Source organism: Salvelinus fontinalis, chromosome 20 (assembly GCF_029448725.1).
Source record: "Salvelinus fontinalis isolate EN_2023a chromosome 20, ASM2944872v1, whole genome shotgun sequence".
In the NCBI taxonomy this organism is placed as follows: domain Eukaryota; kingdom Metazoa; phylum Chordata; class Actinopteri; order Salmoniformes; family Salmonidae; genus Salvelinus; species Salvelinus fontinalis.
Window position 1 is genome coordinate 36,283,055 of NC_074684.1, and position 15,958 is coordinate 36,299,012.

General features: G+C 40.8%; 1 protein-coding gene across 2 annotated transcripts in view; it reads right to left on the reverse strand.

Moving 5' to 3' along the window:
• Positions 1–15,958, reverse strand: part of LOC129817798 (EMILIN-1-like) — a 67,800-nt gene that overhangs the window by 20,174 nt on the left and 31,668 nt on the right. For both annotated transcript variants that reach the window (XM_055873366.1, XM_055873365.1), the window contains exons 6-15: positions 15,829–15,958; positions 15,198–15,639; positions 13,480–13,970; positions 12,805–12,853; positions 12,529–12,692; positions 12,223–12,328; positions 6,413–6,628; positions 6,073–6,271; positions 3,551–3,676; positions 3,060–3,077 (exon numbers count right to left, since the gene is read on the reverse strand). The exon at positions 15,829–15,958 is cut by the window's right edge and continues 91 nt beyond it. In XM_055873366.1, the coding sequence (XP_055729341.1) occupies positions 3,060–3,077; positions 3,551–3,676; positions 6,073–6,271; positions 6,413–6,628; positions 12,223–12,328; positions 12,529–12,692; positions 12,805–12,853; positions 13,480–13,970; positions 15,198–15,639; positions 15,829–15,958 (1,941 nt within the window). The remainder of the gene's footprint in view (positions 1–3,059; positions 3,078–3,550; positions 3,677–6,072; positions 6,272–6,412; positions 6,629–12,222; positions 12,329–12,528; positions 12,693–12,804; positions 12,854–13,479; positions 13,971–15,197; positions 15,640–15,828) is intronic.

Consider the following 15,958-nt stretch of genomic DNA (forward strand, 5'->3'; position numbering starts at 1 on the left):
ATATAACAAACACTAACAATATAACAAACACTAACAAACACTAACAAACACTAACAATATAACAAACACTAACAATATAACAAACATAACAAACACTAACAATATAACAAACACTAACAATATAACAAACACTAACAATATAACAAACACTAACAAACACTAACAAACACTAACAATATAACAAACACTAACAATATAACAAACATAACAAACACTAACAATATAACAAACATAACAAACACTAACAATATAACAAACACTAACAATATAACAAACACTAACAATATAACAAACACTAACAAACACTAACAAACACTAACAATATAACAAACACTAACAAACACTAACAATATAACAAACACTAACAATATAACAAACACTAACAAACACTAACAAACACTAACAATATAACAAACACTAACAATATAACAAACATAACAAACACTAACAATATAACAAACATAACAAACACTAACAATATAACAAACACTAACAATATAACAAACACTAACAATATAACAAACACTAACAAACACTAACAAACATAACAAACACTAACAATATAACAAACACTAACAATATAACAAACATAACAAACACTAACAATATAACAAACACTAACAATATAACAAACACTAACAATATAACAAACACTAACAATATAACAAACACTAACAATATAACAAACATAACAAACACTAACAAACACTAACAATATAACAAACACTAACAATATAACAAACACTAACAATATAACAAACACTAACAATATAACAAACACTAACAATATAACAAACACTAACAATATAACAAACACTAACAATATAACAAACACTAACAATATAACAAACACTAACAAACACTAACAATATAACAAACACTAACAATATAACAAACACTAACAAACACTAACAAACACTAACAAACACTAACAATATAACAAACACTAACAAACATAACAAACACTAACAATATAACAAACACTAACAAACACTAACAATATAACAAACACTAACAAACACTAACAAACACTAACAATATAACAAACACTAACAAACACTAACAATATAACAAACACTAACAAACACTAACAATATAACAAACACTAACAATATAACAAACACTAACAATATAACAAACACTAACAAACACTAACAATATAACAAACACTAACAAACACTAACAAACATAACAAACACTAACAATATAACAAACACTAACAAACACTAACAATATAACAAACACTAACAAACACTAACAATATAACAAACACTAACAAACACTAACAAACACTAACAATATAACAAACACTAACAATATAACAAACATAACAAACACTAACAATATAACAAACACTAACAAACACTAACAATATAACAAACACTAACAATATAACAAACACTAACAATATAACAAACATAACAAACACTAACAATATAACAAACACTAACAATATAACAAACATAACAAACACTAACAATATAACAAACATAACAAACACTAACAATATAACAAACACTAACAATATAACAAACACTAACAAACACTAACAAACATAACAAACACTAACAATATAACAAACACTAACAAACACTAACAATATAACAAACACTAACAAACACTAACAATATAACAAACACTAACAAACACTAACAAACACTAACAAACATAACAAACACTAACAAACATAACAAACACTAACAATATAACAATATAACAAACACTAACAATATAACAAACACTAACAAACACTAACAATATAACAAACACTAACAAACACTAACAAACACTAACAATATAACAAACACTAACAAACACTAACAATATAACAAACACTAACAAACACTAACAAACACTAACAAACATAACAAACACTAACAATATAACAAACACTAACAAACACTAACAAACACTAACAAACATAACAAACACTAACAATATAACAAACACTAACAAACACTAACAAACACTAACAAACATAACAAACACTAACAAACATAACAAACACTAACAATATAACAAACACTAACAAACACTAACAATATAACAATATAACAAACACTAACAATATAACAAACATAACAAACACTAACAATATAACAAACACTAACAATATAACAAACACTAACAATATAACAAACACTAACAATATAACAAACACTAACAATATAACAAACACTAACAATATAACAAACACTAACAATATAACAAACATAACAATATAACAAACACTAACAATATAACAAACACTAACAATATAACAAACACTAACAATATAACAAACACTAACAAACACTAACAATATAACAATATAACAAACACTAACAATATAACAAACATAACAAACACTAACAATATAACAAACACTAACAATATAACAAACATAACAAACACTAACAATATAACAAACACTAACAATATAACAAACACTAACAAACACTAACAATATAACAATATAACAAACACTAACAATATAACAAACACTAACAATATAACAAACACTAACAAACACTAACAATATAACAATATAACAAACACTAACAATATAACAAACATAACAAACACTAACAATATAACAAACACTAACAATATAACAAACATAACAAACACTAACAATATAACAAACACTAACAATATAACAAACATAACAAACACTAACAATATAACAAACACTAACAATATAACAAACACTAACAAACACTAACAATATAACAATATAACAAACACTAACAATATAACAAACACTAACAATATAACAAACACTAACAAACACTAACAATATAACAATATAACAAACACTAACAATATAACAAACATAACAAACACTAACAATATAACAAACACTAACAATATAACAAACATAACAAACACTAACAATATAACAAACACTAACAATATAACAAACATAACAAACACTAACAATATAACAAACACTAACAATATAACAAACATAAATGGTGTAATTGAGGATTGGTGTGGGATTCAACTGAGGGCAGATGAGAGAGTATTCACTCAGATCAATGTTAACATGATTAATGAATAGATTCATCATAACATACCTTCTTCACCTCTCAGACCTGGGATGAAAGATGAAGAAAAAAAAGATTAAATAACACAACACTGATTTAGGGCTCTATTCAATCCGCATGGCAGAAGTTCAGCTGTACTGTGTGAATTAAATTTAGAGGCAACCCTCCTGCTTTAGTGAAGACTGCATTCATGGTAAAGGTTGCATATTCCGGCTCAATATGCTGCGATACAGATTGAATAGAGGACTTAGTTCATTTTAGAATTAAATTGATAGTAATGTCCTGGTTATTATACCTTGATTTGAGATAAAATATAACCCTGTACTCTGTACTTGTCAATATCACTAGTGTCTACTGAGACCTCACAGCCTTTTCCCAGAGCTTCTGTATCACTAGTGTTTACTGAGACCTCACAGCCTTTTCCCAGAGCTTCTGTATCACTAGTGTTTACTGAGACCTCACAGCCTTTCCCAGAGCTTCTGTATCACTTTGTGAAGATCAAATGTGTGTTTTTGTTTTACCTGGAGGTCCCAGGGGCCCCTCCTTGCCAGGTTTGCCTTGGGGCCCTTCTCTTCCTTGGGGTCCCTTTGGCCCTGGGAGTCCAGAGTAGCCCCTCTCTCCCCTCGGACCGGGCAGACCAGGGGAACCTTACACATGGAAGAAAGGGTGTGTTCTTTTTGGACAGCTGACTCAAGCACACGCATTTTCTCTTCGAAAATATACCTTTTTTTCTAGTTTTGTTGTTGATATTTTAATACAAAATAAGTATTTTTCCGCGCACCACTGCACAGGTAACTCCTTGATATTCAATACAACCGTCAATAAATCATTCCAGAAAACAGAGCAGCTAGAAGATAGAAGCACTCGTTATTAAGTTATTAGTCTACTTTAGTGAGATAAACCACATGCCTAGAAAACTATTGAGCAAGACACACCACAGACCACCACAGATACACCACAGACACACCACAGACCACCACAGACCACCACAGATACACCACAGATACACCACAGACCAGGGTCCAAGATACTCTCTCTAGACCACCACAGACACACCACATACAGACCACAGATACACCCCAGACCACCACAGACACACAACACGCAAGCGCAGACACACCACAGACCACCACAGACACACCACAGACCAGCGCAGACACATCACAGACCACCACAGCAGGGTCCAAGGACCAGATACTCTGTGCTCCAAAAAGTCTACTCAGCAAGATCCACGCCAGAGCAGAACGTTGAGGTGACTGAGGAGGACAGTTAATAACTACCAGACATGGGTTTATTTCTGGTCCATTCCGTTCATCCTGACCTTGACCATCAACCTCCCTAACGCTATCTCTAACCTCTGCATTCTTGAAATGTGGCTTGGACATTCTCATACGTACACTATTTATACAACAAAAAGCATGTGGACACAACCTTCAAGTGAGTGGATTTCGGCTATTTCAGCCACACCCGTTGCTGACAGGTGTATAAAATCGAGCACACAGCCATGCAATCTCCATAGACAAACATTGACAGTAGAATGGCCCGTACTGAAGAGCTTGATGACCTTCAACGTGGCACCGTCATAAGATGCCACCTTTCCAACAAATTTCTGGCCTTCTACAGCTGCCCCGGTCAACTGTAAGTGTTGTTATTGTGAAGTGGAAACGTCTAGGAGCAACAACGGCTCAGCCGCAAAGTGGTAGGCCACAGAAGCTCACAGAACGGGACCGCCGAGTGCTGGAGCCCATAGCTTGTAAAAATCGTCTGTCTTCGGTTGCAACACTGATTACCGAGTTCCAAAGTGCCTCTGGAAGCAACGTCAACACAAGAACTGTTCGTCAGGAGCTTCATGAAATGGCTTTCCATGGCCGAGCAGCCGAAACACAAGCCTAAGATCACCATACATAATGCCAAGCATTGGCTAGAGTGGTGTAAAGCTCGCCGCCATTGGACTCTGGAGCATTGGAAACGCATTCTCGGCAATGATGAATCATGCTTTACCATCTGGCAGTCTGACGGATTAATCTAGGTTTGGCAGATGCCAGGAGAACGCTACCTGCCAGAATGCATAGTGCCAACTATAAAGTTTGGTGGAGGAGGAATAATGGTCTGGGGCTGTTTTTCATGGTTCGGGCCCCTTAGTTCCAGTGAAGGGAAATCTTAATGCTACAGCAATGACATTCTAGAAGATTATGTGCTTCCAACTTTGTGGCTACAGTTGGGGAAGGCCCTTTCCTTGTTTCAGCAAGACAATGCCCCGTGTACAAAGCGAGGTCCATACAAAAATGATTTGTCGAGATCGGCATGGAAGAATTTGACTGGCCTGCACAGAGCCCTGACCTCAACCCCATCAAACACCATATGGGATGAATTGTAACGCAGACTGCGAGCCAGGCCTAATCGCCCAACATCAGTGCCAACCTCACTAATGCTCTTGTGGCTGAATGGAAGCAAGTCCCCACAGCTATGTTCCAACATCTAGTGGAAAGCTTTCCCAGAAGAGTGGAGGCTGTTATAGCAGCAAAGGGGGGGGGGGGGACCAACTCCATATTAATGCCCATGAGTTTGGAATGAGATGTTTGGCGAGCAGGTGTCCACATACTTTTGATCATGTAGTGTATCTTAAGATGTGCACTTAACTTCACTCTTAAAGTCCAAATCAACTGAAATAGGATTTAGGATGCACTTTATTGTCCCTGAGGAGAAAATTGTCATCAGCTCAATGACTTACTAAAAGGTAATTTCGCCCAACAATTTGTCACATTGCATTTCCCTTCCCTTTAGTACACTCACCAACAAAGTCCTGTCTTACTATGACTGCGGTATGATGACAAAATAATTTCCCCGTGTGGATTAATAAAGTATAATGTAATATCATCTGTCATCTCATGTGGCTTGGACCTTTCACCTTGAACCTTGGACCTTTTAGAACATTTAATTTCAGCAACAATCAACTCAATGACTTGGTTACCAAAAAGGGGATTTGGCCCATTTTAGTTGTGAACATTGCACTCTCCCTTCACTTCACTTTTTCTCCACTCACCGACAAAGTCCTGTTGTTTAAAGCTGTGGAACTCCTCGAGGACGTTGAGGACAGAGGTGTTGAGCCTGTTGATGTCAGAGTGAACGTCTGGAAGCTGGACGTTCTGGATGTTGTTGATGGACTCGTCGTGGTAGATGACCGTAGAGTTGAGCGTGTTGACACAGTTCCACAACCCTGACACGTGTCTGTTCAGCCCCTCCTTGATGATAATAATACAAAATAATTATACTCAACATCAGCCTTTCAAGAACTCCAAGAACAAAACACAAATGGAAAATAAAAAAGCAAAATGTTAATTTTTTTTATTTTTTAAAAGCTCCTTTAAAAAGAGATTGACTACCTTGATCTTGGCCAGGCTATTGGAGACACCATCCAGCCGGCCACAGACCTCCTCCATCTTGGACAGCCTCTTGTCCAGCCCATCCCCGGACCGCCGACACTCCCCAATCTCCGTCACGTATTTACTGGTGATGGTCTTTATCTCACGACCCAGGTCAGTGAAGCGTCCCCTGGTGTCCTTGACGTGCTCGTCCAGCTCTGTCTGCACATGGTCCAACTTGGGGAAGGAGAGGTTGACAGTGACTCATTATGGAGCGTGCAATACAGAACTGTGAAATATAACTGCAATATAAAACAGATTTGGGTTATACAGGAACCATGTACAATGCATTCGGAAAGTATTCAGACCCCTTGACTTTTTTCCCTACATTTTGTTATGTTACAGCCTTAAAATAAAATGGATGAAATTGTCAATCTACACCCAATAGCATATAATAACAAAGTAAAAATAATGTTTTAGATTTTTTTGCAAAAAAAAAAACGTAAATATGACATTTACTTAAGTATTCAGACCCTTTACTCAGTACTTTGTTGAAGCATCTTTGGCAGCGATTACAGCCTCAAGTCTTCTTGGGTATGACGCTACAAGCTTGGCAAACCTGTATTTGGGGAGTTTCTCCCATTCTTCTCTGCAGATCCTCTCAAACTCTGTCAGGTTGGATGGGGAGCGTTGCTGCACAGCTGTTGTCAGGTCTCAGCAGAGACGTTTGAGCGGGTTCAAGTCTGGGCTCTGGCTGGGCCACTCAAGGACATTCAGAGACTTGTCCCGAAGCCACTCCTGCATTGTCTTGGCTGTGTGCTTAGGGTTGTTGTCCTGTTGGAAGGTGAACCTTTGCCCCAGTCTGAGGTCTTGAGTGCTCTGGAGCAGGTTTTCATCAAGGATCTCTCTGTACTTTGCTCTGTACATCTTTCCCTCGATCCTGACTAGTCTCCCTGTCCCTGCTGCTGAAAAACATCCCCACAGCATGATGCTGCCACCACCATGCTTCACCGTAGGAATGGTGCCAGGTTTCTTCCAGACGTGACGCTTGGCATTCAGGCCAAAGAGTTCAATCTTGGTTTCTCATGCTCTGAGTCCTTTTTGTGCCTTTTGGCAAACTCCAAGTGGGCTGTCATGCGGCTTTTACTGAGGAGTTGCTTCCGTCTGGCCACTCTACCATAAAGGCCTGATTGGTTGAGTGCTGCAGAGATGGTTGTCCTTCTGGAAGGTTCTCCCATCTCCACAGAGGAACTCTGGAGCTCTGTCAGGTGACCATCGGGTTCTTGGTCACCTCCCTGACCAAGGCCGTTCTCCCCCGATTGCTCAGTTTGGCCGGGCAGCTAGCCCAATCCTTCTGATTGGCTGGGCCTGGCTCCCCAGTGGGTGGGCCTGGCTCCCCAGTGGGTGGGCCTGGCTCCCAAGTGGGTGGGCCTATGAACTCCCCTGCCCAGTCATGTGAAATCCATAGATTAGGGCCTAATGAATTTATTTAAATTGACTGATTTCCTTATATGAACTGTAACACTGTCCTTGGGGACCTTCAATGCTGCAGACATTTTTTGGTACCCTTCTCCAGATCTGTGCTTCGACACAATCTTGTTTCAGAGCTCTACGGACAATTCCTTCGACCTCATGGCTTGGTTTTTGCTCTGACATGCACTGTCAACTGTGGGACCTTTATATAGACGTGTGTGCTTTTCCAAATCATGTCCAATCAATTGAACTTACCACAGGTAGACTCCAGGATGCACCTGAGCTCAATTTCGAGTCTCAAAGCAAAGGGTCTAAATATAAGGTCTCTTTAAAAAAATATATTTAATACATTTGTAAAAATGTATAAAAACCTGTTTTTGCTTTGTTTTTATGGGGTATAGTGTGTAGATTGAGGATGATAAAAAATATATATTTTAGAATAAGGTTGTAACGTAACAAAATGTGGAACAAGGGAAGGTGTCTGAATACTTTCTGAATGCACTGTATCTGGTGATGGACATGTGGATCTACTAAATCTATGGGGGGAGCTGTATGTCACGACTGTATCTCTGACGCAACTCACTGGCCACACCACCTCATTTCAGCATGGACATCTGGGTAATATTTGGTTGAGACGTTGATGAATGAGATTTCAGCTTTTATTCGCCCACTCAAAAAGAGAGCCAGAAGTTTGTTGAATTCCCAATGTGTTATCACTATGCTTTCAACCATCTAAAAGCACGACCAAATTCGAATGGTTTTGTTGTCATGTAAGGGCTCTATTTTAACAAACCTAACGTAGTGGTCAATCTAAGGGCTCTATTTTAACAAACCTAACGTAGTGGTCAATCTAAGGGCTCTATTTTAACTAACCTAACATAGTGGTCAATCTAAGGGCTCTATTTTAACTAACATAACGTAGTGGTCAATCTAAGGGCTCTATTTTAACAAACCTAATGTAGTGGTCTATCTAAGGGCTCTATTTTAACTAACCTAACATAGTGGTCAATCTAAGGGCTCTATTTTAACTAACCTAATGTAGTGGTCAATCTAAGGGCTCTATTTTAACTAACCTAACATAGTGGTCAATCTAAGGGCTCTATTTTACCTAACCTAATGTAGTGGTCAATCTAAGGGCTCTATTTTAACTAACCTAACATAGTGGTCAGTCTAAGGGCTCTATTTTAACTAACCTAACATAGTGGTCAATCTAAGGGCTCTATTTTAACTAACCTAACATTGTGGTCAATCTAAGGGCTCTATTCTAACAAACCTAACATAGTGGTCAATCTAAGGGCTCTATTTTAACTAACCTAACGTAGTGGTCAATCTAAGGGCTCTATTCTAACAAACCTAACGTAGTGGTCAATCTAAGGGCTCTATTTTAACTAACCTAACGTAGTGGTCAGTCTAAGGGCTCTATTCTAACAAACCTAATGTAGTGGTCTATCTAAGGGCTCTATTTTAACTAACCTAACATAGTGGTCAATCTAAGGGCTCTATTTTAACTAACATAACATAGTGGTCAATATAAGGGCTCTATTTTAACTAACCTAATGTAGTGGTCTATCTAAGGGCTCTATTTTACCTAACCTAATGTAGTGGTCAATCTAAGGGCTCTATTTTAACTAACCTAATGTAGTGGTCAATCTAAGGGCTCTATTTTAACTAACCTAACATAGTGGTCAATCTAAGGGCTCTATTTTAACTAACCTAATGTAGTGGTCAATCTAAGGGCTCTATTTTAACTAACCTAACACAATGGGAAATCTAAGCACTGGCAGTAGCACTATAGGTCCCTGCGTGTGTCAGAAATATTTCTGCTATTTTCACAGCTGTATGAGTGCAATAGCTGGTGGTAGTCCGAATGGGCAGGGTTAATAATCATGTAAATATTTTGTTCCATGTTTCATGAGCTGGAATAAAAAAATCCCAGTAATGTTCCATACGAACAAAAAGCTGATTTCTCTCCAACTTTGTGCACAAATTTGTTTACATCCCTGTTAGTGAGCATTTTTCTTTTGCCAAGATAATCTATCCCCCTGACAGGTGTGGCATATCGAGAAGCTGATTAAACAGCATGATCATTACACACGTGCACCTTGTGCTGTGGACATTAGGACAAAAAAAATGCTCTTACCTGACTTGCTTTTGAAAGATGGCTAGAAATGTACACGTTTTGTAGGAAGCAACCAATCCCACATTATTAACTAGAAATTACCTATAAACAAAATGTGCACAGGTGGCTACATGCAGCTCTCGCTTTGATCTCAAAACAAGCGCATATACTCACTACCGCTCATGCTGTAAACACAGTCCAGTTCAAAGTGAATGGCACAGATCCATATATAGCCATGGCTATTTGCATATAGGCCTACTGCAGCTCTGATTGGTTATGGCGCACCTACTGGCCTGAGTCGTGCATGTCAATGCAATAGAATCCTACTCCAATGCAAAATAACCACTAGACAGGAGGATCCAGACAACCTAAGAGGTATGCTTAGCTACGCAGAAAAATAGACATAGATTTTAGCTAGAAAGAAGCATAACGATTATGGCTCTAGACTGCAGGAAACCGCTATTTTCAGGTGTTTGAATTTATTTATTTTTTATTCAACTTCTGAACAGGGGGCCAAGCACCCCTCACAGACCACCCCCCAGCCATCCGCACGTACTTTGTGCACCCTCAGATGTTTTGGGGTGAATGACGCCCCTGGTTGAGATTTACATTAAAAGGACATGGTGCAAGGGATCAATGCTGTTTGAGATTCTGCTCAGATTATTACAGCAATTGTGAAAATCTCCACAGACCTGCGACCCTTTGCACGCTATCTTCAACATGCAAGCTACAACCAGCTACATTTTACGTTGAGTCTCTCTCTAGTTGAGTCTCTAGTTGAGTCTCTCGTTGAGTCTCTCTCTAGTTGAGTCTCTAGTTGAGTCTCTCTCTAGTTGAGTCTCTCTCTAGTTGAGTCTCTAGTTGAGTCTCTCGTTGAGTCTCTAGTTGAGTCTCTCTCTAGCTGAGTCTCTCTCTAGCTGAGTCTCTCTCTAGTTGAGTCTCTCTCTAGTTGAGTCTCTCTCTAGTTGAGTCTCTCTCTAGTTGAGTCTCTCTCTAGTTGAGTCTCTCTCTAGTTGAGTCTCTCTCTAGTTGAGTCTCTAGTTGAGTCTCTCTAGTTGAGTCTCTCTCTAGTTGAGTCTCTCTCTAGTTGAGTCTCTCTCTAGTTGAGTCTCTCTCTAGTCATGGCTTTAAAAGGTTTTTAAATCACAGTATCGATTTTGCTGTGATTTCAAGGATTCTTTTGATAGTTTATGGCTTGAGGAAACTGTGGAGACACGGTGATCTGATCCATCTGATTGGCCAACGGTACGCCTATAGCTGCACTTGATTGGCTCTCTGGGTCTGCAGACTTCTACCTTCAGACATATGAAATGGTTAAAAATGGGAACACTTTGTCTTCCCGGCTGAATCAAATGCACATACAGTATCACCAGCAGCACACAGAAAAGGAACGCAAGGCTTTAAGGTTTTTTCCAGACATTTTGGGGGATCGACTGGTTGGTCACCACTGCCCCGTGGCCTATATGTATTGTCTATTTGTAGTTGAACCCTAGGTTGAATTAGAACAATTGCTGATGATGACTTTGCTATTTTTGAATTATAGTCTATGGTACATTTAATTAGCTCTGTTAAACCTACCCTTTGGAATGACTTCAATAGCAACTCTAAATCTATTTAGCTATTAAGAGATCTCTCAATAAGCATTCACACGATAGCACATTGGTAGCAGTCAGGGACATATATCAATCCTAAGAATGGCTGGGCTTGGTTAAAACCCTGGAAGGGAGACCAAAGATCAACTGTAGATACATCAACTCTCCAGTAGGAGGTGCTGTAGATACATCAACTCTCCAGTAGGAGGTGCTGTAGATACATCAACTCTCCAGTAGGAGGTGCTGTAATAGATCAACTCTCCAGTAGGAGGTGCTGTAGACAGATCAACTCTCCAGTAGGAGGTGCTGTAGATACATCAACTCTCCAGTAGGAGGTGCTGTAGGTACATCAACTCTCCAGTAGGAGGTGCTGTAGATACATCAACTCTCCAGTAGGAGGTGCTGCCCAGCCTATAGTTGAAAATTGGTTTCCATGATGGCCTAATCCTGTGGTTGAAATTTCAGCCTCTATACAACAGTAGATTCCAGATCACAATACTTTGACATATTACGTTGAAACAACGTTGAAACATGTTGAAACAACGTAGATTCAAACAGATTGTGCCCGGTGAGAATTGTCTGTCTTCAAACAATGCAAACGCAGTACACTTCCTGTTAAAAAACAAACAATTAAAAGTAGATCTAACCTCAGACATGATGTTATCCTTGGTAGAGCCCAGGTCTGTGATGGTGTTGCCATGCCTCTGCACCGTATGACCTAGCCCCTTCACAGAGTCATTCAGGGTAGTAAACCTGTACAACAGTGGTGGGTTATACTCCTGATATAACATCTAATAACAAATCAGATCATCTTGTCTGTTTTTTACTGAGGGGATGCATCCAAAATGGGACCCTAGTTCCTTCACAGTGCACTACTTTATAGCTCATAGAGCCCAAAAGTAGTGCACTACATAGGGAATAATAGTGCAATTTGGGACGCAGATAAGATTTACCTGATGGTGAACTTGGATAGTTCCCCCTGGATGGATTTCAGGTCCGTTCCCAACCGTCCGTGGAGGGTCGTATGTCCGTCCAGGTTTTTCTTTAGGTCCGTCAGGCCGGTCTTACACTTCCCTGTACACTCCTCCACTTCCTCCTTCAGCCTCCCCACTTCCTCCTTTTAGATAACAAACATATACAGCTATGTATTCACACATGACAGATACAACTACAGATTAGTAAACATTAACATGTAGTCAGAGACATGACTTTTCATTGCTGTCATTTACCTGCAGGTTGGAGCACAGCTGGGAACAAGAGGAGTCCTCAGAGTCAAACCTGTTGAGAGCAAGATGGCGGCTGTTACTGTGGTGAAAGACACTGCATTATACTTTGCTATTCAATAAATATACACACACACACACAGTCTTGTACAGCTATCCTTGTGGGGACATACAATTCAGTCCCATTCAAAATCCTATTTTCCCTAACCCCTAACCCTAAACCTAACCCGTACTCTTACCCTAACCTTAACCCTAACCCAAAAACCTAAACTTTATCCTAACCCTAAACCTAACCCTAGCTCCTAACCCTAACCCTACAACTAACCCTAGCTCCTAACCTTAATATTTAACTTAATTCTAACCCTAACACTAATTCTAACCTTAACCCTAAACCCCCTAGAAATAGCATTTGACCTTGTGGGGACTAACAAAATGTCCCCAGCTGGTCAACTTTTTGTTCCTTCACTATTCTTGTAGGGACTTCTGGTCCCCACAAGAATAGTTAAACACGTCCACACACACACACGCACACACGCACACACGCACACACGCACACACACACACACACACACACACACACACACACACACACACACACACACACACACACACACACACACACACACACACACACACACACACACACACACACACACACACACATACAACAAATCATCAAACCTGTTGCGTAGGTTGGTCAGTTCCGCTTGGCACCTCCAGATGGCGCTGTTGGTGCTGTTGGTGAACGACTGCAGGTCTTGTTCTACAGTGCTACAGAGGGAGCAGTCGTCCACGCTTCGCCCCAGCGTCTCCACCTCCGTGACTATCTGGTTGAAGCGCTCGCCGTCCTCCCCCGTCAACCCTTTGATCTTCTTAATGTCGTTGCTGAGATCCAACACTCGGTCTATGATAGAGTCGCCAGTCAGCGACAGGTCCTTGAGTCTGGTATCAAACTTCTGGATGTCCTCCTTGTTGGCCACTACTCTCCACTCCAAGGTCTTGACCATGTCTTCTGTCTTACGGCCCTTCCCGTTGGGGCCGCAGGTCTCGGAGCACATGTCCACTGTCCTCGACAGTTCGGTGTCGATAAAGTTTGTCGTGTTCTCTAGTTGACCCAGTCGTCGGCTGTGGTCGGTAACCGTGTCCGTCAGGACTGTGAGGTCCAGCTCCACCTTGAATAAATAGAGGAGTAGTAGGTAGGTAGTCTACAGTACACCTCCTGCACAGGACACTAGTTTATCTCCTGTTTCTGTAGTGAGACAGCTTGATGTACCAGTACACCCCCTGGACAGGACACTAGTCTATCTCCTGTTACTGTAGTGAGACAGCTTGATGTACCAGTACACCCCCTGGACAGGACACTAGTCTATCTCCTGTTTCTGTAGTGAGACAGCTTGATGTACCAGTACACCCCCTGGACAGGACACTAGTCTATCTCCTGTTACTGTAGTGAGGCAGCTTGATGTACCAGTACACCCCCTGGACAGGACACTAGTCTATCTCCTGTTTCTGTAGTGAGACAGCTTGATGTACCAGTACACCCCCTGGACAGGACACTAGTCCATCTCCTGTTTCTGTAGTGAGACAGCTTGATGTACAGGACACCCCCTGGACAGGACACTAGTCTATATCCTGTTTCTGTAGTGAGACAGCTTGATGTACAGGACACCCCCTGGACAGGACACTCGTCTATCTCCTGTTTCTGTAGTGAGACAGCTTGATGTACAGGACACCCCCTGGACAGGACACTAGTCTATCTCCTGTTTCTGTAGTGAGGCAGCTTGATGTACAGGACACCCCCCGCACAGGACACTAGTCTATCTCCTGTTACTTTAGTGAGGCAGCTTGATGTACAGGACACCCCCTGGACAGGACACTAGTCTATCTCCTGTTTCTGTAGTGAGGCAGCTTGATGTACAGGACACTAGTTTATCTCCTGTAACTGTAGTGAGACAGCTTGATGTACAGGACACCCCCTGGACAGGACACTAGTCCATCTCCTGTTTCTGTAGTGAGACAGCTTGATGTACAGGACACCCCCTGGACAGGACACTAGTCCATCTCCTGTTACTGTAGTGAGACAGCTTGATGTACAGGACACCCCTTGGACAGGACACTAGTCTATCTCCTGTTACTGTAGTGAGGCAGCTTGATGTACCAGTACACCCCTTGGACAGGACACTAGTCTATCTCCTGTTTCTGTAGTGAGACAGCTTGATATACCAGTACACCCCCCGGATAGGACACTAGTCTATCTCCTGTTACTGTAGTGAGGCAGCTTGATGTACCAGTACACCCCTTGGACAGGACACTAGTCTGTCGCAGGGCCTTAACCCAATCCAACATATGTTTTTAATGTAGGCCTGTACACAGCGCTGCAACAAGAAAAGTATTATTACCTTGCCTATCCTGTAGCCGTGGTCATCCATGTGGCTGAGGACTATGTTACGAATGGTGGTGACCTCTCTCTGCAGGTTGTCCTTCATGTTGTTTCCTGTGTTGGTGAACTTCTGCTCTGTCTTCCTCACCGTGTTGTTCAGCCTCCTCTCCACCTCCCTCAGTCTACTGTTCAGCTTCTCCTCCGTCACCTTCGTCCTCCCTCCTTTCTCACCTCCTCCTCCTCCACCACCCGACCCCGCACCCAGCTCCTTGTCCAGGCGCTCTTTGATGACATCATAGCCTTGTGCTGTGGCGTTAAACTTCCCCTCCGTGGTGGTCAGCCTCCTGTCCATCTCCGTGACGCTGTTGCAGCAGCCCTGTGTACGTTCCATCTCCCTCCGGGTGACGTCCATGTTGTGACGATAGTGCTGCTCCATGGAGCTCAGCAACTTCTCCAGACCACTAATTACGGAGTGACATTTTAGGGCCAACAAATTATTTCTTCTGAATTCAATATTTACTTATTGCCTTGAAATGACAGTTTATCAACTTGATACACAAGGCAATGAAATTGAAATTTCTGAATACTAATTTTAATATAATTGAATTCAGATTCAATTTTGTGTTGTTGGCAGTCTTATTCCTCCATACCTGATCTTCTCCTGGTCACTCCTCTGCTGCTTCCTCATGTCCTCCACCCCGCTCTGGCAGGAGGAGCACGACAGACTGACCCTCCTCTCCAGCTCGCGGAGGATCTCCTCCTTCATGGCGTCCATCTTGC